The sequence below is a fragment of the Equus caballus genome, chromosome 3 (genome assembly GCF_041296265.1).
Source record: "Equus caballus isolate H_3958 breed thoroughbred chromosome 3, TB-T2T, whole genome shotgun sequence".
Taxonomy (NCBI): Eukaryota; Metazoa; Chordata; class Mammalia; order Perissodactyla; family Equidae; genus Equus; species Equus caballus.
The window spans coordinates 22,223,479-22,246,332 of record NC_091686.1 but is presented as its reverse complement, the minus strand read 5'-3'; the positions used below and the strand labels follow the sequence as shown (position 1 = coordinate 22,246,332).

Below are 22,854 nucleotides of genomic sequence, written 5' to 3'. Positions count from 1 at the left end.
AAAACTATGGACCAAGAACAGTTTAGTGGATACCAGGGGAAAGGTGGGGTGGAGGGTGGGCACAAAGGGTGAAGTGGTGCACCTACAACATGACTGACAAACATTAATGTACAATTGAAATTTCACAAGATTGTAACCTATCAATAACTCAAAAAAAAAATTACACATATTAGAATTGTTTTACTTTTAATGCACCTTATGCAAGATGCCATGGAAAATATAAGGTCCCTATCATCTCCCTGAGCACACAGATTCATCTCTAAGAACTAATGTCATTTATCCAACAGTTACTTATTGATCACCCTCTGTGTGCCATGCCATAATGGCAAAGATATCGTCCCAGGGAGCTGACAGTCTAGAGAGAGGGACAGACTACACAAATAAATGCATAATTTCAAATTTTTGAGACAAACAAATGAAAGGCATGTTTTGAACCAAAACTGCAATCATTCAAAAAAGGAGAGGCCAATGTGGGCTACAGTCGTGGAAGGTATTTTGGTTATCTTTGTTGAGTAACGAATCACCCCGAAACTTAGAGACATACGACAATCACTTATTATGCTCACGGATTCTGTGGCCAGGACTTTGGGAAGGGTACAGCAGGGACAGCCTGTCTCTGCTCCACAATGGTAGGAACTGAACAGAAAGACTCAGAGGCTGGAGGTAATTCAATGGCTGGAGCTGGACTCATTGAGGGCTCATTCACTGATATCTGGCAGGTGATGCTGGCTGTCGACTGGGACCTTAGCTGGGGCTAACCACCAGAACACCTACACGTGGCTTTTACCTGTAGCTGGGGATTCCTCACATTATTGTGGTTGGGGTCCAAGGTGGTGCATCCTCAGAGACAGTCAGGTGGAAGCTGCATCGCCTTTTACGACAAGCCTCAGAAGATGTTCAGCGTCAGTTCTGCCACATTCTATTCAGGGCCAGCTTCATGGGCATGCAACCTGTGCAGTCACACAAGGCCCCATACTTAGAATAGCCTCATGCTTGGTTTAATGCTCTACTGTCACCATCTTGAAATTCTTAAAAATATTTGAACAAGGGGCCGCACATTTTCAGATTGCACTGGACTCCACAAATTTTGTAGCCAGTCCTGATTCTCTTTATCCAGGCAGTCACAAAGGCCTGTGCAGGCTCCCAGGGTGGGGATATAGACTCCCACTCTTGATGGGGCAGTAGCAAGAATCTGGAAGAGCATGTGGGACTGGAAAGATTATTGTGGCCTTTTTTAGAAAGTGCAAACTGCCACAGAAGATTTGTGGAAAAGACACAATGTGGACCTTGAAAAGACTTTCTTCCAATTTTGTAAACTTCCCAGCCTCCCACAAGGATATCTTCCGGTCCTTCTAGTTCCACAAAGCCATCCTAGGGAGATTAAAAAGGTGATATTTATCTACCCATCCGTCCATTCAACAAATCCCGATTGAGCATATATTAGAGGAGCGTTGACAGGTGACCTCTGGCCTCACTGGACTTGGTGTTCATAACGATGGGGTGAGTGACAGGAGAAGAGACAGCAAAGGATAAAGCACCAAGGAGCCTGCAGACAAAGTACAAGGATGTTCAAGAGAGCAAGAGACCACTTTCCACTGGGAGGCGTCACAGCTGGCTTCCTGGAGGCCTGCGTCCGGGTGACTCCCTCCACTCGTTCAACAGACTCATTCACTCACTGAACAGGTACCATTTGTCCCATTTGTGTTCCAGGCACTGGGGAGAACAGGGAGAACAAAGTCCCTGCTCTCATGGAGCTTACCCAAGAGGAGGGCAGCCGAATAACAAATTAAGAAATAAGTATGTAATGTTTATTGACTGCAAGAAGTCCTAAAGAGGAAGAAAACAAAAATAGACGAGAGGAGAGGGACATAGTCAGAAAGTCCTCTGTGACGTGGGAACATTTGGGCAAAGCTCTCTGAATGAAGGGAGAAAAAGAGCTGTGTTCCAGGTAATAATAGCAACGACAAAGGCCCTAAGACGGGCCCGGCGGCCCCGATCTCCTCAGCAGAAAGACGGCAGGAAGAAAAGTCTGGAGTCTGCTGCCCAATGCTGTTTCCATCTGCCCTGGCTGCTTGTCCCTCACGCACTTGGAGACAGGAGGCACTGACTGAGCACCATGGAGAGCTTTCCTGCCCACCACGCACGAACCCATCAGTTTCCTTTAAATGTGTAAATGTTTCACATTCCTTTAAATTTGACTCCTTAAGCATTTTGACTACTTGTTATCAAATTTTTAGACAATTACGGGGAAATATCCTTAAGTGGACAAAATAATTTTCTCAAGTGTTTAAACACAAACAAAACATAACAACCTCGAAAGCTGTACTTTCCAAAGGTTCTCCGATGGGCATGTATTATTTTTATAATCAGAAAAAAAGTTCTTAAAACATTTTAAAGCGAAAACTCAAACATTTGCTAACACACACTGTTGGTGAAGTTACGGGGAAATAGGCACTCAAATATACCGATGGGAGCGTCAAGTCACACAGTCCCTATGGAGGACAATTCAGCAATCTGTATCAAAATTGTAAATGTATATACCTTTGACCTAGATATTCAATTTTTGTGAATTTATCCCATAGGTGTAAGTGCGAGCAGCCAAAATGATGGGCGCACAAGTTTGCTCATCCAGCTTGTTTGTAGTAGCAAAAGATTAGAATTAACCCAAATGTCCATCAAGAGAGGGCTAATTAAATGATACATCCACTCAATGGAGCACTATGCAGCTTGAAACAAGAAATGAAGATGCTCTTTGTTTACCAATATGAAACAATCTCCAAGATAAATTAAGTGAAAAAAGCAAGATCAGAACACGGTGCACTGTGTTATCTTTTGTGTGAATCGGAGAGAGGGTTATACATTTGTTCCACTTGCATTTACCAGAATGACTCACAAGACTATCATTACAACGATAATTTGTCGAGTGGGATCTGGATCCCCTTTACCTGCTGGTGCACCCCCCACCCCCAAGCTGCAATGATGCTGACTGACGGCAATCCACAGCTATCCCTTCTCTGGAGAATTGCCTTCTACCCAGTGGAGAGTCACCTTGCCTGGAAAGGCAACACCCTCAAACCCCACACTCAGGGCAGACCTCAGCCAATGACTGACTGACACAGTGTGCAAAAGACCAATTCTCTTGCCTCAATTGTGGACTAATTCAATGGTACAATCTGTGTGCCAGGGCTTCCCCACGAGATCAGGCTTCCATAACTGGAAAGTCCAGAGGTTGGCTGACTTCAGTCACACTTTGATCCAGAGGTTCACGGTGTCATTAAGCCTCCAGCTCCATTCTCTCTGGTTCTCCCAGTCCTCATCCCTTCTGTATGCCACCGTTTATCTCAGATCAGGTCCCTCAGGGCACTCACAACGACTACTCGGCTACAGCAGTGTCATCTTGCACAGAGAAAGAGAGGGCTTCTCCTCTGGTAGCTCCCAAAGAGAGAGGACTCTTTATTCTAAAAAACCTCCAGCAAGGTCCATGTCCTCAAGTCGCCCAGTCTGAATTTGGTCACATGCTCATCCCGGGAGGAGTATCCATGGTCAGAGAACAGGACACATGAGCAGCATTAGCTAAGAGCGGAGGGTGAGATTGGTCTCTCCAAACCACTTGACTGAGAATGGAGGAAGAAAAATCTGTGCACTGTGTTAGGGAGACAAGGGGAGATGGATACCGGAGAGGGAGCGAATAAATGACCACCATGGAGACTGAGGCTTTGGTTTTCAAAGCAAGAGGCAAAACTGTTTGCTGGGGGAGTGAAAAGAGTTAGAATTCTGTGGGAGGCTTGAGAGAGGGGGGCAGAAGTTTAGGAAGTTTGTTGAGGGAAATGGGAAAGGAAGAGGACCAAGAATAAGCAAAGAGTTTTGTGGGTGGCACTGGGGGCTCGATAGTGGTTGGGGTCAATGGTAGCCTCCCCTCTCTGCTTGGCTGTGCTTCCCCAGTGGTCCACTGGCTGGATGTAAAGGTTAGAAAGGTGCATTGACGCACTGATCCAGGGGTGGGTATTCTGCTGAGCAGCTGGGCTGGAAGGACAGGGCGAGGAGGGAAACAAAGGTGTTGATGAGAAGGCAGCTCAGATGATCCATCAGGGGTTCAGACTCAGGAGGAAAAGAAGAAAGAATAGGAAGTTCTGTTAGATGGGGAATAAATGGAAACCTCTAGGCTCACAGAGCCCTAGTGATGTCAAAGAACAGGTGTGAGTGGATCGAAGGCAGATGTGAGCAGGAGCCAGCTCGCACCAGCTAATGAGAGCCTATTGTTAAATGTTCCGTAATTTGTGAGGCGGTTGTTAAACCATTGGTCCCTTGAACTTGGACACAGAGAGAGTACTTACATTGTGGAAACAAGGGATGTTGAGCTTAAGATTTCAGAGACGGGAAGTTCTCTGTGGTGATAATGTTCTACATTGGGATGGAGTAAGGCAGGGAAGTCTTCTGTGAAATGACGAAGAGTCCAGGAGGCCAGTTCATGATATCATCAAAGCAGAGCAGACACTGAATGAATAAACCCTGTGACAAAGACTTCTGACTCTCCCCCATCGTCCATTCTCTCCCTCGCTCTCATGGCATAAAACCCCAAATTTTTAGCCGGTTACATGGCTATACTCGCCAGCTTCCTTTGCAGTTATATATGGTCGTGTGACTATCTTCTGGTCAAAAGGATGCGAGCAGAAGTGATGCCTGCAACTTGTGGGTTCCACTCTTAAAGGAATGAGGAGAGCCCTTCTTGGTCCTCAATTTTCCTTCCTTCCTATGGGCTGGAATGTAGACACGGTGGTGAGCTATCTTAGACCATGCAGATGAGGGCAATATCTGAGAGTGTCAGAACAACAAGCTGGAAGGAGCCTGGACCTCTGAAAACTTCACAGAGCAGAGCCACCAGATCAGCCTGGACTTTTCCAAGACAGTAATACTTTCTACGGTGTTTAAGGTACTGTTATGTTGGGTCTCTGGCCCACCTAGCCAATCTTTAACCTAACCATGGCAAGACTCAAAGGAACAGAGAATCACTCTCAATATGGGAGTTAACAGAATGTTCCCGTGTGGGGCTTAGGAGTGAGCATTCTCCACCTGAGGGAGCATCAAGGGAAGAAGAATCTTCAGGGAAGAGGCAGGTTAGGCCAGGAGGCAAAGCATTTCAGGCAAGAAAGGTTGTGGGGGAACATATAGTCTCAAAGTTATTAAGTACAAGGAGGGGAAGGTGCCTTTAAAAAGGAGAATCTGAAGGACTCCACCTATACACGTGATCGAATTTAATGTCATCAATAATAGGACAGACTGACATCTTGTGCCTCCTGATATGGTGTACTAAGAAGGATCCAATGTCTCCTATTTTATTATTCCTGCCAAAAATGTCGAACCTGAATTTAAGCATAAGGAAACAATCAGACAAACTCAAGTTGAGGGTAAGTTTGAAAAAACATTGGAGGCCAGCCTGGTGGCATAGTGGTTAAGTTTGCATGCTCTGCTTGGGCGGCCGGGGGTTTGCCAGTTCAGATCCCGGGCGTGGACCTATGCACCACTTCTCAAGCCATGCTGTGGCAGGCGTCCCACGTATAAAACAGAGGAGGATAGGTATGGATGTTAGCTCAGGGCCAGTCTGCCTCAGCAAAAAGAGGAGGATTAGTGGTGGATGTTAGCTCAGGGCTAATCTTCCTCAAAAAAAAAAAAAAATTGGACTGGACTCTCCTAAAGTGTCAGTGCTCTGAAAGAAGAAAAAGGAACGTTGAGAAACTGTTGTAGATTGAAGGAGACTAAACGGAGACTACAGAGACATGACAATGACATTATTCATATGCCAGGAATAATCCTTGATTGGATCCAGGATCTAAATGGGGGAGAAAAGTAGAGATAAAGCACATTATTGAGATAGTAGAAGAAATTTGGATATGGAGCATATATTTGATAATAATATTATATCGATGCCAGGAATAATCCTTGATTGGATCCAGGATCTAAATGGGGGAGAAAAGTAGAGATAAAGCACATTATTGAGATAGTAGAAGAAATTTGGATATGGAGCATATATTTGATAATAATATTATATTGATGTTAAATTTCTGGATTGTGATCATTGTAATGTGGTTACAACAAGAACGTTGTTCTTTGGAGATACATGTTGAAGTGTTTAGGGGGGAGAGTCGCAAGTCTGGAACTTATACACAAATGTTTCATCAAGAATAGTTTAGGGCTGGCCCGGTGGCTGAGTGGTTAATTTCATGCGCTCCACTTCAGTGGCCCAGGGTTTCACTGGTTCAGATCCTGGGTGCAGACCCAGCATCACTCATCAAGCCATGCTGAGGCGGCGTCCCACATAGCACAACCAGAGGCACTCACAACTAGAATATACAACTGTGTACTGGGGGGCTTTGGGGAGAAGAAGAAACAAACAACAAAGAAAGGAGATTGGCAATAGATGTTAGCTCAGGCGCCAATCTTTAAAAAAAAAAAAAAGAACAGTTTATAACTATATGGAGAGATAGAACAAATGTGGCAAAACGATAATAATTAGTGTATCAAGGTAAAGACACAGCACAAAAACTAATGAAACAAAAAGGTGACCTGGTATGGGGGGGTCTGTTTATTCAAAAAGAGGGTTCCAGAGGCCAGGATGGAAGGTCTGAGGCAGCAAGGATTTGGCCGCTTCACAAACTGTCCTGTGTCTGATTGTTCTCCAGTCTTCCTTGATAGCCATGGTTGTCCAGGCTCAGAACTGGGCTTTGCTTAAATGAAAACCGGTAAGAGGTCCAGGGATTTGGCCCCATCCTCTCTGCTCTGGGAAGAAAGGCTGGTGGAGCCCACAGCAGCACTTCTGTGGGACAGGCGTTGATGTCTGGGCAGATAGACCAACTGACTCCATCCTCCTGGACTTCCTGCTACCTCACTCCACACTTTTTTTTTTTTTTTTTTTTTTGAGGAAGATTAGCCCTGAGCTAACATCTGCCAATCCTCCTCTTTTTTTTGCTGAGGAAGACTGGCCCTGAGCCAACATCCATGCTCATCTTCCTCTACTTTAGATGTGGGACGCCTACCACAGCATGGCCTGCCAAGCAGTGCCATGTCTGCACCCGGCATCTGAACCGGCGAACCCCATGCCACCGAGAAGTGGAATGTGCGAACTCAACTGCTGTGCCACCAGGCTGGCCCCCTCACTCCACACTTCTTAATCCTCTTGCATTTTAGCTCTAAATGTTAGATTTCCCTGGGGCTCTGCCCAAGGCCTTCTCCATTCCAACTCCTTCCCTCCTTAGGTGAGCCCCTTTACTCCCTCGGAGTGTCTCCAGCACCACTCATTCATACATCCAGTTGCAACTGGACATCTACAGTTGGATGAAGCATAGCCATCTCAAATTTAACATGTCCAAATTCGAACTCTCCAATTTTCCCCAAGCCTGGTTCTCTCCAGTCTTCCCATCTCAGTAACAAGTACCACTATGCACTCAGTCACTTCTGGCTTCTCCTCACTCCCCCACATCCAATCCATCCGGTAAATTTTTCCTCCAAACTACAACCTGGGTCTGCTCACTACTCACCCCCTCCACGGGCCCCCTCACCTAGATGCTTCAGTTGCTCCCTAAATTATCTCTTGCCTCTCCTTTGGCTCCCTGGACTCCAGCCTCCTCGCAGAAGCCTGAGTAATCTTTAAAAAATGTAAATCAGAGCAAGTCACTCTCCTGCTCAAAACCCTTCAATGTTTTTCCATTGCTCTTAGAATGAAAATGCAGACTTGTCACCATGGAGACCATCTGCCTGCTCCACCTCTCAGCCTCATCTCATCCCCACTCCCTCCGCTCGCACTGCTGTTCTTGTCCAGCTCTCTGCATTACTCGAGCTTCTCTCTTTCTGGAACATTGTCTCAGCTATCTCCAAGGCTGCCTCCTTCTTATCCAGGACTCAACTCAAATGTCCTCTTCCCAGATCTCTATGAAGAAAACTGCCCTCCCAATTAATTTTAGACATTGTCTTCTGTCCTTGTTTATCGCCTCTTCTCCCTTTTCCCACACAGGCTAGAACAGAGGCGTAAGTAGAGTTCACCACTGTATCTCCAGCGCCCGCTAGGCTGGGTGCTCACACATATTTCTTGAAAGAATTAATTTACAGGTGGCAATTTTATATGTTTTTAAACATCCTTAGTTGGCAAAAGAAAAAGCTGTCAATTCTGTGTGGTTCGTCATTTTTAAAAACGGTTGTCCAGGACTATTGCAATAGATGAACTGGCCTCAAGCTTCCTACGACACAGTTGTTCTAAGGATAGAGGAGAGGATGGGAGAGAGGGACAGTGGATGGGTGGATGGTTGGGTACATGGATGGATGGGTGGATAGCTGCGTGAGCGAGTGCATGGTAAACTGGGAAAGCAAACCACAGGGCTAAGTCGAGCGCTCACTTCCCTAGACCGCCCGCCTTGCGGGGTCAGCGAGGGGATACTTCAGGGCAGACGGAGCACGGCGAGCGGATGGTCGTCCACTCTCCTGGGTGCAGAGCAGCAGGACCCCTTGGCCCCCTACCCAATACACGCCCCCGTGCCGGGACCGGGGCCGCGCACAGCAGCGTCCCCTGCGCTCTCCGGGCCTCAGCGGGGCTAGTGCGCGTGCGCGCAGGTGAGCGTCCCGCCCCGCCCCGCCCCGCCCCGCCCCCGGGCTTGGCCACCTGCCCAGGAAAGTTGTGGATTGTTGCCCTCGGGTCGCTCCAGGGCGGGGAAACGGAACTGGGCCATGGAAGACACTTCGGGGACTCGCGAGCCCCGGGCCCGGCCAAGAGAGCGGGACCCAGACCGGCGCCCCCGGCCGGACCGAGACCGCCACCCCGAGCGACCGCGGGACAGAGCTGGGGACCCCCGCAGGGAGAGAAACGGGGGCGGACGGAGGGATGGCGACCGGGACAGGGGCAGGGACCGACATCCCCGCCAGGACAGACCCCGGCTCGGGGACCAGCGCGCTGGGGAACAAAGAGTTAGAGAAAAGTCCCGCCAAGGCCGGACGCCGGACGGTCCCCGGCGGACCACCTGGGAGGCAGCCCCGCCCCCGTGGCCCGCGCCCTGGGAAACCCCGCAGCCGCCGCCCCAGAGGAAGGAGGGCTTCGGGCGCCGCGGCCCGGAAAGGTGAGGTGGGCTGGGTGGACCCTGCGATCGCAGCACCGAGGACGCGTGGGTCTGAGGCCCCCCTGCGTCTGGGTGCCCCCGGCTGCTTGTCCTAGGAAGCCGGTTTAAAGGAAGACAGTGCCATTCCTCCCTCGGGTGCTCTTAGAGGTGACCAGGGAGGGAAGGAAAACCTTACGGTGCCCCCACTGCTTGACCCGACCCCGAGTAGCAAAGCCGAAAATCCCCCTTGTTAGCAGTGGCGGGCCCGGGGGATCAGGTCAGGAGGAAGAGATCACTTCAGGCAGGAAAGGGAAGGGCTGGAAGGAGATTAGGTAGGTGGGGTTCACCTGAGGCTCCTCCCTGACCTCCCGCCCTCACGTGGTCACAGGACTGCCCGTTGCAGTTTCAGATCCTTGTCCTGTGTCCCAAAACCAGCCCTCCCCAAAGTCCCGTTCCCTGGAAGCCGGGGCCTAATCAAGTCAGCCCGATGACGTTAGTAGTTGAATGTGTTCCCCCTTCCAGAGGTGTATGCTTCCCCAAAACAGCTGGGAGAAGCTATGCTTTTAAGCAAAGAACTAAATCTACCTAAAACTCCCCACTGAAGGTCGCAGGGACTGTCTGTCAGGGAGGGCAGCCTGCTCAGAGCCCATGACTGTTTCAGACCCCACCCTCCTGAATGAACAGCTTTGCCATCCCTGCCTCGTAGAACACAGAGTTCCCAGGAGGCCTTGTGAGGTGACAGCATGGCGATGTCCTGGGAGACTTCGTGAGCTGGGAGAGGGTGAGGATGGAGGGCGGAGAGGAGGTGGTCCTAGGCCCCACACCCTAGGGAGTTGGTCTCTTTTTTCCATCCAACATTTCCATCCAACTCCACAATTATTACTGAATGCTCAGATTATGTGCCTGTCCAATAAGGAGACAGACAGGCCCTTGAGTGATGACTGCCTTCTGGGTTTTGACACCTGCCCTCTTCTCTGAGGAGGAGTCAGGTTCCTCTCTGCTGTGGGACCTGTGGGGCTACGCCCAGTGTCTCTCCCTGTTATGTCCACACAGCGGGAAAGCCACTATCCCGAGTTTCTATTACATTATCTAAAACCAACTATCCAGACTATGACAGAGGGTGTGCCCAGGTACAGTCACAGGCACTAGCTATTGTTTCCCTGACTAAAGTCACATTGCATTGCAACCGCATGACTGGCTTCCTTATAAACCAGTGTCCCGGTCCCTCCACCCCCACTCCCAGCCCCGACGTGAGCGAAGGGAATACTTTGCTTCTTTTGCTAACAGCCACTTGGTGGTTTGAAACCAAAGGGCTATTTATTTCTGTCTCTGCTCCACGTAAGGAGCGTTTATTTAAGGGATGGATGTAGTGGTGGGGTCTACAGAGATCTCCTCCGAGTGTCTGCAGTCTGGTAGGAGACTGACAGGTAAATCGGCCAATTGCGGCGCAGTGTGAAACTCGCCCCTGCAGGGGAAGCAGAATCGGGAGAACCGAGCTCCGCCTCTGACTGGGCTCTGGAAAGTTTCTGGGAGGAGATAACCTCAAAGCTGAGTTCTGGAGAAGGAGCAAGAAGGGGAGACTGGGAGAGGAAGGTGAAAGGTGTTCCAAGCAGAGAAATAGCTCCCACAATGACGCAGAGGCCCGGGAGTGCAGGTCATCTTCTTTGGGAGCAGGGACAGTTCACGATGGCTGGGTCTGTGAAGGGGAGGCTGGAGTGGAGACAGATGAGCAAGGGCCTCCTGTGCTGGGCTAGTCGTTTGGACTTTTTATCCAAAGCTACAAGAGTTTAAGGATTTCACACGCAAGAGATACATGATGAGATCTATGTTCTAGAAGGATCCCTGGAGCCTAGCGAGTAGAATGCAGCCCCCACCATTGAATCTTGGACAAAGCCCAGGCTATGCTAGATAAGGGGGTGGAGAGGTGGAGGATAAGGAACAGAATGTGCCGAGGCTGCCAGAGGAAGAGGGAGAGATCCGAAGATGTCCAAAGTTGTCGGTTATCTCCCAAAGCCTAGAGAATGATGGCCGATTCAGCTCTTTCCGAAGTCTCAAGGGAAGGAAGGGAATGCCAGCCTGGGCATCGGAGTGTTGTGAACACAAACTGGTTTTGAAGAGGGCCTGGTCCATGCTGAACTGAGAAGCTCACGAAGGTGGCTCCCCACCACCTGGTTAGACAGCTCCTGCAGGCTGACCGAGGGGGCCAAAGGCGGTGCTCAGAGCTGCAGGGGAAAGTGACGTGGTTAGTTAGTGGAGCTGGCCAAGTGTCTGGATGCCCTGTGGGGCCACTAAACCAGAGAAGTCTCTGGAGTATGAACAACTACGGCAAATTTTGTTTCTCTTCTGCAGATTCTTTCATGTCTGGGCCCAGCATGAGGGGTCCCGAGTTCTAATACTGAACAAGCTATGGAATTTGAGGCCGCCTAACGGCCATGTCTGTTTTTGGTTCTAGTGAATCCACCTCAGGGAGATACCTGCCTCCGAGCCCCAGGCCTGGGCCAGAGGAAGTGGAATATTCCCAGTCAGAGGCTGCGGGACTCCTGGAATGCCACAAATGCAGATACTTGTGCACGGGGAGAGGTGAGCCATTTGGAAGGCAGTGTGGCCATTTGCTGTCGCTGGCGGTTCTGGAAGGAGTCTGAGCTGGTGAAACAAAAATTCAAGCAGACTTCCCTTTTGGGTTCCTGGCATTTTTGTCACCACACCTGTATGAGGTTCTCATTTTCTAAAAAAAAGGGCAGGAACAGCTGAAAGGTGCGGCTAGATTTCCCATGCTTCTCAAACATGCCCCAGGGTCTGTGGAGGCCTGCAGGCATGCCTGCGGTTTTCAGGCTCCAGGTGGAAGTGCAGCGGTCTGCAGGTAGAGCCAGCTGTGAGCTCCCAGCTGTTGGAGGGGGGCTCCTCTGGCAAGGCGGGGTGGGTTAGTGAGGGACAGACACCCAGAGGGGCAGCCGGGCTGCAGCTCATGTCACAGGACAGTGGATCTGATGCCCAAACACTGCATCATGGCTTTTAAACTTTGCGGACTGAGACCCACAGTGAGAAATATCTTTTACATCAAGACCAAGTTCACACACACAAAAATTAACATCTTAATACTTGTCCTATTATGTACCAATATTTGTCCTATTATATACCAAATGCGCTGATAAGTTCTATTCTATTGTTTCATTGAAAACAAAAAAGATGACACTTACTGGAACCCATACTTAAGTAATATGAAAAATCACTTAAATAATACCTAAACAACTTAACACATAAATCACTTAAAAACACTTAAATAATATTATGTGTCAGCTCCAAGCGTGGTTTCCATTCCCATCCTAGCACCAGCCCTGCCCTGCCAACAATGGAGAAAATCTGGTTTGTCAGGGTGAGCTTTTCTGGCTCACACAATGTGGTGAGAAATTTCCCCGGGCGATTTTGACTAAGGGGGAAAAGTTCTCAGCCCAAGGGAAAGCAATCATGGAACTTATACCTGAAAATGTATCTTAGGATTCTTACGATAATATATAGGATTATACAGAACTTTCATTAAAGAGCTTTAGGCAATTCAGCTACAACAGTCCTCACTCTAGTTTACGTATGTTGGTACAACCTTATTACTTTTAATTCTCTCAGCAACTCCTGTGACTCAGAGAGGTAGAGTAAGTTACCCAAAGTCACATAGCTGTTAAGTGGAAGAGCTGGAATTGAAACTTGGAGCCTGCCTCTAAGACCTGAAGGGGTTTACTTGCTTGACCTTTCTTCTTTTCTTGATGATAAAAATAATAGGAATAGGCCAGAAGCTGGTTAACAGGTTTCTCTGTTGAGGGATGTTTTCCTCTGTAATTGATTTACCAAGAGGAGGGGGCAGAGCGGGAGGCCCCTGACTAGAACACACCTTGGTTTAGGCTTGATTGCTTCTGGCGGTTTGGCTTTGGGCCTAGAGCTTGTCTTTCTGAGTCAAGATCGTGAAACGATGGTTCATCAGTCAGAAGCTAACAAACGAGGGCTTATAAAGACCTCTGGGCGTGCAGAGACCCACATAAATACACAATACGATGCTGTGCAGAGACCCACATAAATACACAATACGATGCTGTGCAGAGACCCACATAAATACACAATACGATGCTGTGCAGAGACCCACATAAATACACAATACGATGCTGTGCTGAGAGCAACAGCCGTTAAACACCAGGAACTCGTCTCCAGCAGGAAATGCCCGCCGGCATAAAGGTCACCCAAGGATTTTCAGCCTCGTCTTAGAGTAGGTCTTTTGTGACTTCCTTATCGGTGAAATCACGTCCTCCTCCAGCAAACTGGCAAAAAGTGGGACAACTGTGGCCCTCTCTGACTTCCTAGGGAGACCCTGGAATTTGGGCTGTGAGACACCTTAGGAAGTTCAGTGTAACACTGAGGACAGTGACAGCAAGAGATAGGGGCCAGGACTCCTCAGATAGCGAAATCTTTCAGAGCTGAGAGGATAAAGATCAGATAAAAAGCAAGTGCAGATGTCACGTGTGTGTATCAGATCACCAGGAGTCCTGTGCGGGCGTAGGTTGTGCTCGTTTATTATTTGGGGGGACCCGTGAGGAGTTACACGGTCCCTGGGAAGAAGAGGGGCTTTTCCTGCTCCCCCCATTTGCGTTTGGAGCAGTTCCACTTTCCTCTCTTGTTCTTTCCCTTTCCCCTGACCCTTAGTGCTCAAATCATGACGGAGAAGATCATTGAAGGAAAGCTAGGTCAGGATCACAAGGAAGTTGTAACAAAAAACAAAACAAAACAAAAACAAGGTTTATCTCAATATATTTTTTTAAAAAAAATCATGATGTTGTTTGTAACCTTACCTGCAAAGCATCTTTAAAAGTTTAATTTCATTTTCTCCCAAGAAAGTGGTCGTCTCTGTAGTCAGTGGTGCCCGTCTGTCGCTCAGCCTGCAGGTTTAGTCTTGAGATGGCTTCCCACTGCCCATGGGACTTGTGATCATGCTGAAAAAGTTCAGGGGGGACAGTTTTGGGGTTTTTTCCCCTCCAACTTACATTCTCAATCCGCCCTTTTGTGTACTTATTTAGTACCCTAACCCAGTACTTGTCTGGACTGAGCTTATGTCAAGATTTCAAACCATGGTTGACTTTAAGAGTGTTAACTCATCAACAGATCCGAAGAATGAGCGGGAGTGGGAGGCAGGGGTGACCTGACATGAACCCCTGCTATTAGGAGAGAGAGAGGGGGAGAGGTCTGACTCAGAGAGCGAGGAAGGCCTGCAGAGCCTCTGAGCCTTCATTTTTAAAAACAGATACCACTGGACATCCCCCCGCCCCCGCCCCGCAGCCCTGGTGATTCTTTTCTGGTTCTGCTAAAGCTCAAACAGGAATAAGGGGCTTGTGGGGCTCTGGTCCTCCCCACGCTCTATTAGGAAATACGTAGCAGATATTTGCTCCCATATAGCACATACATTGGGAAAGCCCAAATGTCCTTTACATTGGAATTATTTAAACTTATTATGGTATTCTATATATCTTTTAAAAATATGAAGTAGATTTATATTTGCTGAGATAGAAAAAATGTGCACACTATATTCTTAAGTGAAAAAAATAGTAGATAGAGTAAGACCCTGTTCTTACCTAGAACCAAATAAACTAGAGTAAAAATTAGGCATATAGGGCAGAAAAGTCTAGAAGAAAAAATAATGGTGACAGTGGTTATTTTTGTTTTTTTGGATTTTAGATAATTTTTGCATGGTATGTTTCTGTTTTATCCATGTTTCCTTTTTTGTAAATAGGTATGTGTCACCTTTATAAGTGAAGGAGACAATAGTGCTGTTTGCATTTTGGGGGGGGCTGTGGGGAGGGGGGAACTGCGGAGTGTAGAGATAATCCTTGAGAGGCCATCATTTCCATGAGAGACTGTGTTAATGTGACACAGCTTCACACATAGGCCAGCTGGACCCAGGCACAGTATCTGATTCTCTAAATGGCCAGGAGAGGCTGTCAGCCTTATCCCAGAGTCAGCCAACCCCCTAGAACCCTTCCTGCCTGTACAATTCCCAGAATTCTCAGAAACACCCAGCTTTCTAGTCTGCTGAGAAAAATCAGCCACAAACAAAAGGGTCCATAACTGTATGATTCCATTTGCGCGAAATTCTAGAAAAGGCAAACCTAATTCCTAATGGCAGAAGGCAGATCAGTGGTGGCCTGAGGAGGAAGCTGAGGGATTGACCACAAAGGGTTACGAGGGGACTTTCTGGGCAGATGAAAATGGTCTACATCTTGCTTATGATTGCATGGTAATACATTTGCCAAAATTCATCAAGCTGTGCGCTTAATATGCGTCTCTCTGTTGCGTGTAAGTTATAGCTCAATAAAGTTGATTTTAAGGAAGCAGCCAGCTTGGTGGAGGAGCTGGAGCGCTTTCCTTGTACAAGATAAAGAAGCCAAGGGCCCTGAAAGAATCCAGCTCTGAGAAAACATCCCAGCCCAGAGCTGCTCTTTAGGGAAACTAAAGAAAACAGAGTTACACTTTAAAACATATTTATTGAGTTAAAGTCTAACAACAATAAAACCAGTTATGTTTCTGCAATTCAGTAAACCTCATGAGTTAAATTAACTTAAACATTCCTAATACATGAGAACCACAGTAAACATTTTGATGCATAACTTCCATGCTTTTTTCTAACTTCCTTATATGTTTTAAGTTCTATATTAAAATTTCCTTCAAACTTGGAGAAGTCTCCTCTCTCGGACTGAAGATAACCACAACACATCTAAAGAGGAGATAACCACTTTTAGTCTTTCTGGCAGGGAAGGGCTGGGGCGGAGAATGTTCCTGACTTTCACGGGGGCTGCTTTTCTTTCTGCTGACTGATTTCTCCCACCGTCATCCTGCACCCGACCCCGGGCAGCTGCTTTGCTCTTTTGAGAATTACTCTTTCCGACCTAAGTACCTCTGACGTCATTTCTGGAGACCACTGTTCCTTGCCGCCATCTAATGCTAAACACGCAGCTTTGCCTGCTCCGGCCTCCAGGGGGCAGAATCAAGAGGCGGCTGCGTGGGAGCTGCCACGGGGAGGATAACGCTCAGGGTACGAAGCGGCCTCTCTCAATATGGTAACCCGCCCTTCTTTTGCAGCCTGCTGCCAAATGCTGGAGGTTCTCCTGAACTTGCTGATCCTGGCCTGCAGCTCTGTGTCTTACAATTCCACGGGGGGCTACACGGGCATCACCAGCCTGGGGGGTATCTACTACTACCAGTTTGGAGGGGCTTACAGTGGTTTCGATGGTGCTGACGGGGAGAAAGCGCAGCAGCTGGACGTCCAGTTCTACCAGCTAAAGCTGCCCACGGTCACTGTGGCAATGGCCTACAGTGGAGCCCTCATGGCCTTCTGCTGCCTCCTCGTCGCCATGGGCGTCCTGCGGGTCCCCTGGCATTGCCCCCTGTTGCTGGTGATTGAAGGCTTGTTGGATGTGGTCATCGCCGGGGCGTACATCCCAGCTTTGTACTTCTACTTCCACTACCTCTCCGCCGCCTATGCCTCCCCGGTGTGCAAGGAGAGGGAGGCGCTGTACCACAGCAAAGGGTACAGCGGCTTCGGCTGCAGTTTCCATGGGGCAGATATAGGAGCTGGAATCTTCGCTGCCCTGGGCATTGGGGTCTTTGCCCTGGGGGCCGTGCTGGCCTTCAGGGGTTACCGAAAGGTCAGGAAGCTAAAAGAGAAGCCTGCAGAAATGTTAGAGTTTTAGGCTTTTTAAAACATTCTGTCAAATGTAAATGATGGCAGTTACTCTGGACCACTGTCTTTCTCAGAATACTTTACTGTGGAACTTGCCAAGGCTTGAAGAGTAACCGGCCAACTTTGGTATGCTGGGTGTAGCCCCAGGTTATGTGGAGCGGCATTCTCTGATGAAATAAGCCCTGGTTCTGGACTCTTCTGTTGGGGAGGGACTAACCAGAATTATTAAAACAAAGCAAAAAACCCAAAACTGAATCCCATGACCCACAAGGTAAAGGCATGTGCCGCAGCAAAGTGCACTTCTTGATTAAAAGGAGATAACCAAGTGAATTTGAAGAAACTTATCTTCAAAGTTCTTGAAAAGCCACATAGACACGAGATAGCATTTCAGCCTCAACTATTCGAAACACAGCTGTTGTAAGCAGGTTAGCCCCCGATTTTTTCCTCTGAACTCTGTGGTCCTTCATTTCCTTAATACTCTAGATGGAGGGGGTGGGGCGCAGGGGAGGCTGCTCCTGTAAGATTTAAGTGGGAGTTCAGCGTGGGCTGAGGAAAGAGGAATAAGATTAATTCACTGAGTTGCACAGAAGCTATTCTCATAAGCACCTTACAATGGCCTGGAAAGCTCAATAAGTGTTTTGTACCTCTTGTAAATGTACCATTGTATGAAGAATTAAACCCGACATCTGGAATTCAGGATCCATCCAGAATAAAAGAAAGAATGCTGCTTTTGGCCAGACAACTTCATGGGTTCTTATTGCCTGGTAAATGGTGGCTTATGGCACAATGCAATATATTCTTGGTACAAGTGAATATGTTTTTTGCTTTATGTGAATCCAATAAAAATCCAAAGAAAAATTTTAATTTGGAGGTGATGGTTCTCTTCACAATACTTTTATAATATTATTTCCTTACTTTACTTAATTGCATTTAAAAGGCGAGTTCCATTTAGGTTTAGAAAAGGGGAAATACATCTATTTGCTTGTATATGATTTTTTTTTTTTTTGAGGAAGATTAGCCCTGAGCTAATATCTGCTGCCAATCTTCCTCTTTTTGCTGAGGAAGACTGGCCCTGAGCTAACATCCGTGCCCATCTTCCTCTATTTTATACGTGGGACACCTGCCACAACATGGCTTGCAATGGGCCATGGAAGCGGAATGGGCGAATTTAACTGCTGTGCCACTGGGCGGCCCCATAGAAAAGTTTTTTAAAAATTTGGTTTGTTCTCCTCAGTTTCTTCACATTTGCAGTGCAGAGGCAGAAGTAGGTGTATAATTAAGCAGAGTATTAAATGGTCAGCCACAAAAGCTGCCTCACCCAATAAGATTCACAACAAAAATTTGTAACAAAAATCTCACGCCTGTTTCAGAATCTCCACTTCCCTCTAGAGAGCCTTTTGCTGTCTCTCCAGAGACTTGTTCCACCCCACCAGAGAGAGAAACTGCCAGCTCTGGGCATCGCCGTTTTTCTTTTCTCCTGATGTCCGGGAATCTTTCTGCAGTAACAGCATGCTTGGAAACGCTCGAGCCTGTTTGATGTTGATAGCTAAGCTGGCTCAGGCCGGGATGGTAGTGTGATAGTGTTCAGTGGCCGTATTCCTTCAACAGACCCAGTATCATTGGACCTGGCAAAAGATCATTATTCCTCTCAATTGTTGCTGTCAGTGAGGTGGTTGACAAGACCTAGGCTTATTCCACTTCAGCCTAACAGATATGTGCTGCATGGATTATGACTCCACTGTTTTGGCAGACTCTGTCCCAGAAGGAAATGTTCAGTTGTCCACATCTTGTGGGACAGTATTCCTGTTTCCCCTCAGGGGGTGACATATTAACATGCATGCAGAAGGTAAAACCAGGGCAGAGAAAGGTGTTAGGTAGGGTGATGGATGCTTCCCCTGAGTTAGAATGATGTCTGGGTCAGTTCCCTCGCTCTGCTGGAGGGAGAGAGTGGCCAGCAGCTTACGGTGCCTAGGTGGAGAGTGGGCTGTTCTTGTCTGATGTTATTTTCCGATTTAACTTAGAGGAATGTAGCGTCTCAACTGTTGGAGCCCTTGACATCTGTGTCCCCCAGACTTCCTAGGAATTCGTGTGGGCCCAGCAGGAGATAGGATCAGCAAGCCCTGTAGCTGTTGCCTAAGTCCATTAGAGATGCTGCTCTTTAGCTACTCAGTTGATAAACATCATGGTACTCACTAGTGTATTAGAGGGTTTTCCTGGTTTCTGGGAAACATGCTTTCTGTAAATTCTTCCCATTTCTTCTTAAATCTCTCACTAATCCCCTTCCATTTTACAAACCTTACCAAGTAGCATTACCGTCCACTCGTATAACATTTTGTGATTTTCTGAGGATTTTCATACTTGCTTTCATCTGGGCCTCCCCACAGCCCTGTGAGAGAAGACAGGCAGGCATGATCTTCATTTGTCAGAGAGAGTGTCTGAGGCTTAGAGTCAAGGACTTGGGCAAGGTCACGAGGCGGTAAAGAGCAGGGATGTGAACCCGGTGTTTCCACTCTAGATTCATATGCTTTTCTCTTAGTTCTCATCCCAACCCTGAGAGAACGACAGGAGGCCTTCCCCTAGAAGTACACCTAGAAGAGGCTGGGGCCCCTGTGAGTGACAAATGAAAGCTGACCTTGGACAAGAAGACATTCACCTCCATTCACCTGTTGACTCCTGTTGCCTCATGGCATTCGTGGGTTCCTTAAACTTGCAAGAAACCCCTAAGTGAACATCCCAAGTAGCCATCAGTAGGATCCTGGTTGAATAGACTGGTCCATCCATGCAATGGAGTTGGGAGCCACACCACAAAGAATATGGTCGCTCTATAGGAGCTGATCTGAAAACGTCTTGAGGAATAATAAATGGAAAATACAAGATGCAGAACACTGTGTGTGGTATGTGAAAAAAGGCAGGGGAAGGCGGGAGGAAGTGCAGATTTGAGCACTTTTATTTGCATAAGGGAACACTGGAAAGTTATATTAGAAAATAATGAAAGTGGTTGGGGTAGAGGACAGAGTGGACAGGGACATGAGTGAAATTTCTCAGTTTATACCTTTTTAAGTTATTTTGAATTTTAAAAAATGTTAAATTTTTAAATAATTACAGATTCACAAGACATTGCAAAAAGAGTACAAAGGGATCCGGCTTAACCCGGTTTCCCCCAATGGTGACATCTTGCTTAACTATAGTACAATATCACAACCAGGAAACGGACGATCTACAGATTTACACGCACTCATGTCTGTGCGTGTGTGTGGTTCTATGCCATTTTGTCACGTGTGTAAATTCGAGTGACCACCACCACCATCACCTACAGAACGGTTCCATCATCAGCCGTCCCTAGTGCTCCCCCTTTCCAGTCACACCCATTCCCCTCCCCCATCCCCCGACAGCCACAGATCTGTTCCCCATCTCTATAATTCTGTCATTTTGAGACTGTTATGTAAACGGAATCATACAGTATGTAACCTTTTGAAATTGCCTTTTTTTCCCACTCATCATAATTCCCTTGAGATCCATCCAAGTTGTTGCATGTATCAACAGGTCATTCCTTTCTGCTGCTGAGTAGAGGGTTCCCCGGTATGGATATACCTGACTCGTTCACCATTCACCCATTGAAGGACATCTGGGTTGTTTCCAATACTTGGCTCTTACAAATAAAGCTGCTGTGAACGTTCCTGTACACGTTTTTGTGTAGATCCAAGTTTTCATTTTTTTTAGGATAAATGCTCAGGAGTACAGTTGCAGGGTCACATCGTGTTTATGTTTAGTTTTTTAAGAAACTTCCGGAATGGCACTTTAATTTTTTAAACATATGACTATTAAAAAACAAAACACTGAGGAGTTAATGTTGAATCTGACCATGTCCTTAAAATCAGGTCAGCATGGGGGCCGGCCTGTGGCCGAGTGGTCAAGTTCGTGTGCTCTGCTTCCGTGGTCTAGGGTTTCGCTGGTTCGAATCCTGGGTGCGGACATGGCACCGCTCATTTGGCCATGCTGAGGCGGCGTCCCACATGCCACAACTAGAAGGACCCACAACTCAAAAATATACAACTATGTGCTGGGGGGATTTGGGGAGAAAGGAAAAAAAATCAGGTCAGCATGGTACTTCTCTAGTCTGACCTACAGTTTTCCTGGATGAGTGATGTCAGTGTTAAATCGCAAATCTCTCTCCTCCTAGGTGTGGTACAGATAGTGGAGGTGATGTTGAATGGGATGGTTCTCATGTGTATCGTGGCCTCCTACTTTGTCCTTGCTGGATTCAGTGCCAGCTTTACCACCGCCGGCGGCTTTGGGAACAACTATTACTCACCATTTGAGGGCACCGAGCTGGAGCAGGTTCGACAGCTGGACCAGCAGTACACGGTCCTCCGGGCACCTCTGATATATGGCGGTGTGACTGTTTCTCTGGGGCTGGGTGTCCTCACCATGGGTGTTCTACTCCGAGGAGCCAAGAATCTAACCAAACTGCCAGGGAAGTGGCTCCTTCTGGAGGCTGCCTTCAGTCTCCTAGCAGCAGTGGGCTACTGCATAGGCATTGGCATTTACCTCCACGTTGCCTTGCGGATCAATTCCACAGACACTTGCAAAACAAGAGAGAGGCTCTATGCCCGCAAGGGTCTCACCTGGATGAATTGCCAGCTGGCAGGCACTGATGGAGCAGCAGCCACCTTTGCTTGTCTTCTGGTGATTATGTATGGTGTTAGCGTGGTGCTGGCCCTACGGAGCTACCGAGAACAGAAGCGCTACAAAGATAACCGAGAACAGCACAGAAATTACAGTGATGCACCAGAATATCTGTGGTCTGGAACACTCTGAGATCATCTCGGAACCTAAATGTCAACCCACCTCCCTTGTTTCTCTCAAAAAGATGGGTCCTTTAAAATCACACACGAGCCAACTGTGGTTTTCACCTGCTTGACCTTATAAATGCTCCCTTTGGTACAAATGCAAAGCTAGATGATCGTTTCATTTGTCTGTGAATAAGTCTTTATTGGCTGTGAACTTGAAAAAATATCTCCAACTTTGCTACAAAGAGCAACATCAGAAGTTTGGGTACACTCTTATGATGGCTCTCCTACCAAATGGCAAGGTAATAATGTTAATAAACAAGTAGCCAGAGAAATTCTGAGAGATGAGAACTACACATCAGGGGTAGCAGGCCCAGTATGATAGTAGAAATATCTTACCTGTCTTAACTAGTTAAAGTCACCAAAAGAAACTTGCCATTTCCCCTTATATTTGGTCCCAGGGGAATGATTTTAAAGCAGTTGTGTGGCTGAATTCTAAATGAGTAATTACATCTGACCGTCTCCTAGAGGGAAGCTGTTCTGCCCATATGGCAGTGTACTGTGACCACCTGGGTCCGCAGGAGCCTTCTCCCATTAGAGACGGGAGGCTGGATGTCTGAGAGGGGAAGAGAGATGCTTTTAGCATGCACATCCATTCTCAGGATTCCTGCATTAGGGCTGAGAGAAAATGGTTTTTGCCAGCATTCCAAGTTAGTTTCTTTCTTGTTGCGAGTCATTCAATTGGAATTCACTTAATTTTCTTAAATATGAGGCTTCCAAATAGTGAGAAATAAAATTCATAAACTTCTTAAACATGCTCAACTGATTTCAAAGACAAAGCAGTTCATTTTACTAGACTCTAAAGGCTTACAGAGGCGTCTTCCTCTCTGCATTCCCTGACAGCGCCCAGTGAGGAGGCTTCCAAAGGAAGACTGTCATCTCTCAGGACCCTGAATTGTCTTCATAACATAACAGCTCATTAACACGGAGTCTTAAAAACAAAATTCTTTCAATAATTTTAACCTAAAGTTTTACAGCTATTCCTATACTTTACAACTAGTCACAGATTTTCAGTTCGTGTCAAATGAAACTAGAAATATACACGTTCTTATTATATAGGTTTTTTTCTAATTGTCCTCTTGCTTTTCAATAGCTTTTTTCCATAATATCATTGTTTTATCTTCATATTATAAATGAGATTAAACTAATAAATTCAAACCAAATTTTTAGTACATTTCTAAAAAGAATCTGATTTCCACAATGCAATTTTGAC

At 47.2% G+C, this 22,854-nt stretch overlaps 1 protein-coding gene across 2 annotated transcripts; it reads left to right on the top strand.

The window, feature by feature from the left end:
* The first annotated feature begins 8,635 nt into the window (after positions 1-8,635).
* Positions 8,636-21,745, top strand: MARVELD3 (MARVEL domain containing 3). 2 transcript variants are annotated; one of them, XM_005608400.4, is made up of 3 exons: positions 8,636-9,098; positions 11,530-11,657; positions 16,191-21,745. In XM_005608400.4, exons 1-3 carry the CDS (start codon positions 8,713-8,715, stop codon positions 16,799-16,801), a joined length of 1,125 nt encoding a protein of 374 aa, XP_005608457.3. In that variant the 5' UTR covers positions 8,636-8,712; the 3' UTR covers positions 16,802-21,745. The 2 variants fall into 2 exon arrangements, with proteins under 2 accessions (XP_005608457.3, XP_001500639.4); XM_001500589.7 differs by having other exon boundaries at positions 8,642-9,098; positions 20,972-21,745.
* The last annotated feature ends 1,109 nt before the right edge of the window (positions 21,746-22,854 follow it).

Bases quoted from the DNA above. Each gene is read 5' to 3' on its own strand.
- MARVELD3 (XM_001500589.7), top strand. From the start codon at position 8,713: ATGGAAGACACTTCGGGGACTCGCGAGCCCCGGGCCCGGCCAAGAGAG. The intron at 9,099-11,529 runs GTGAGGTGGGCT...TTTTGGTTCTAG, and splicing joins GGGCGCCGCGGCCCGGAAAG to TGAATCCACCTCAGGGAGAT. The intron at 11,658-20,971 runs GTGAGCCATTTG...CTCTCCTCCTAG, and splicing joins ATACTTGTGCACGGGGAGAG to GTGTGGTACAGATAGTGGAG.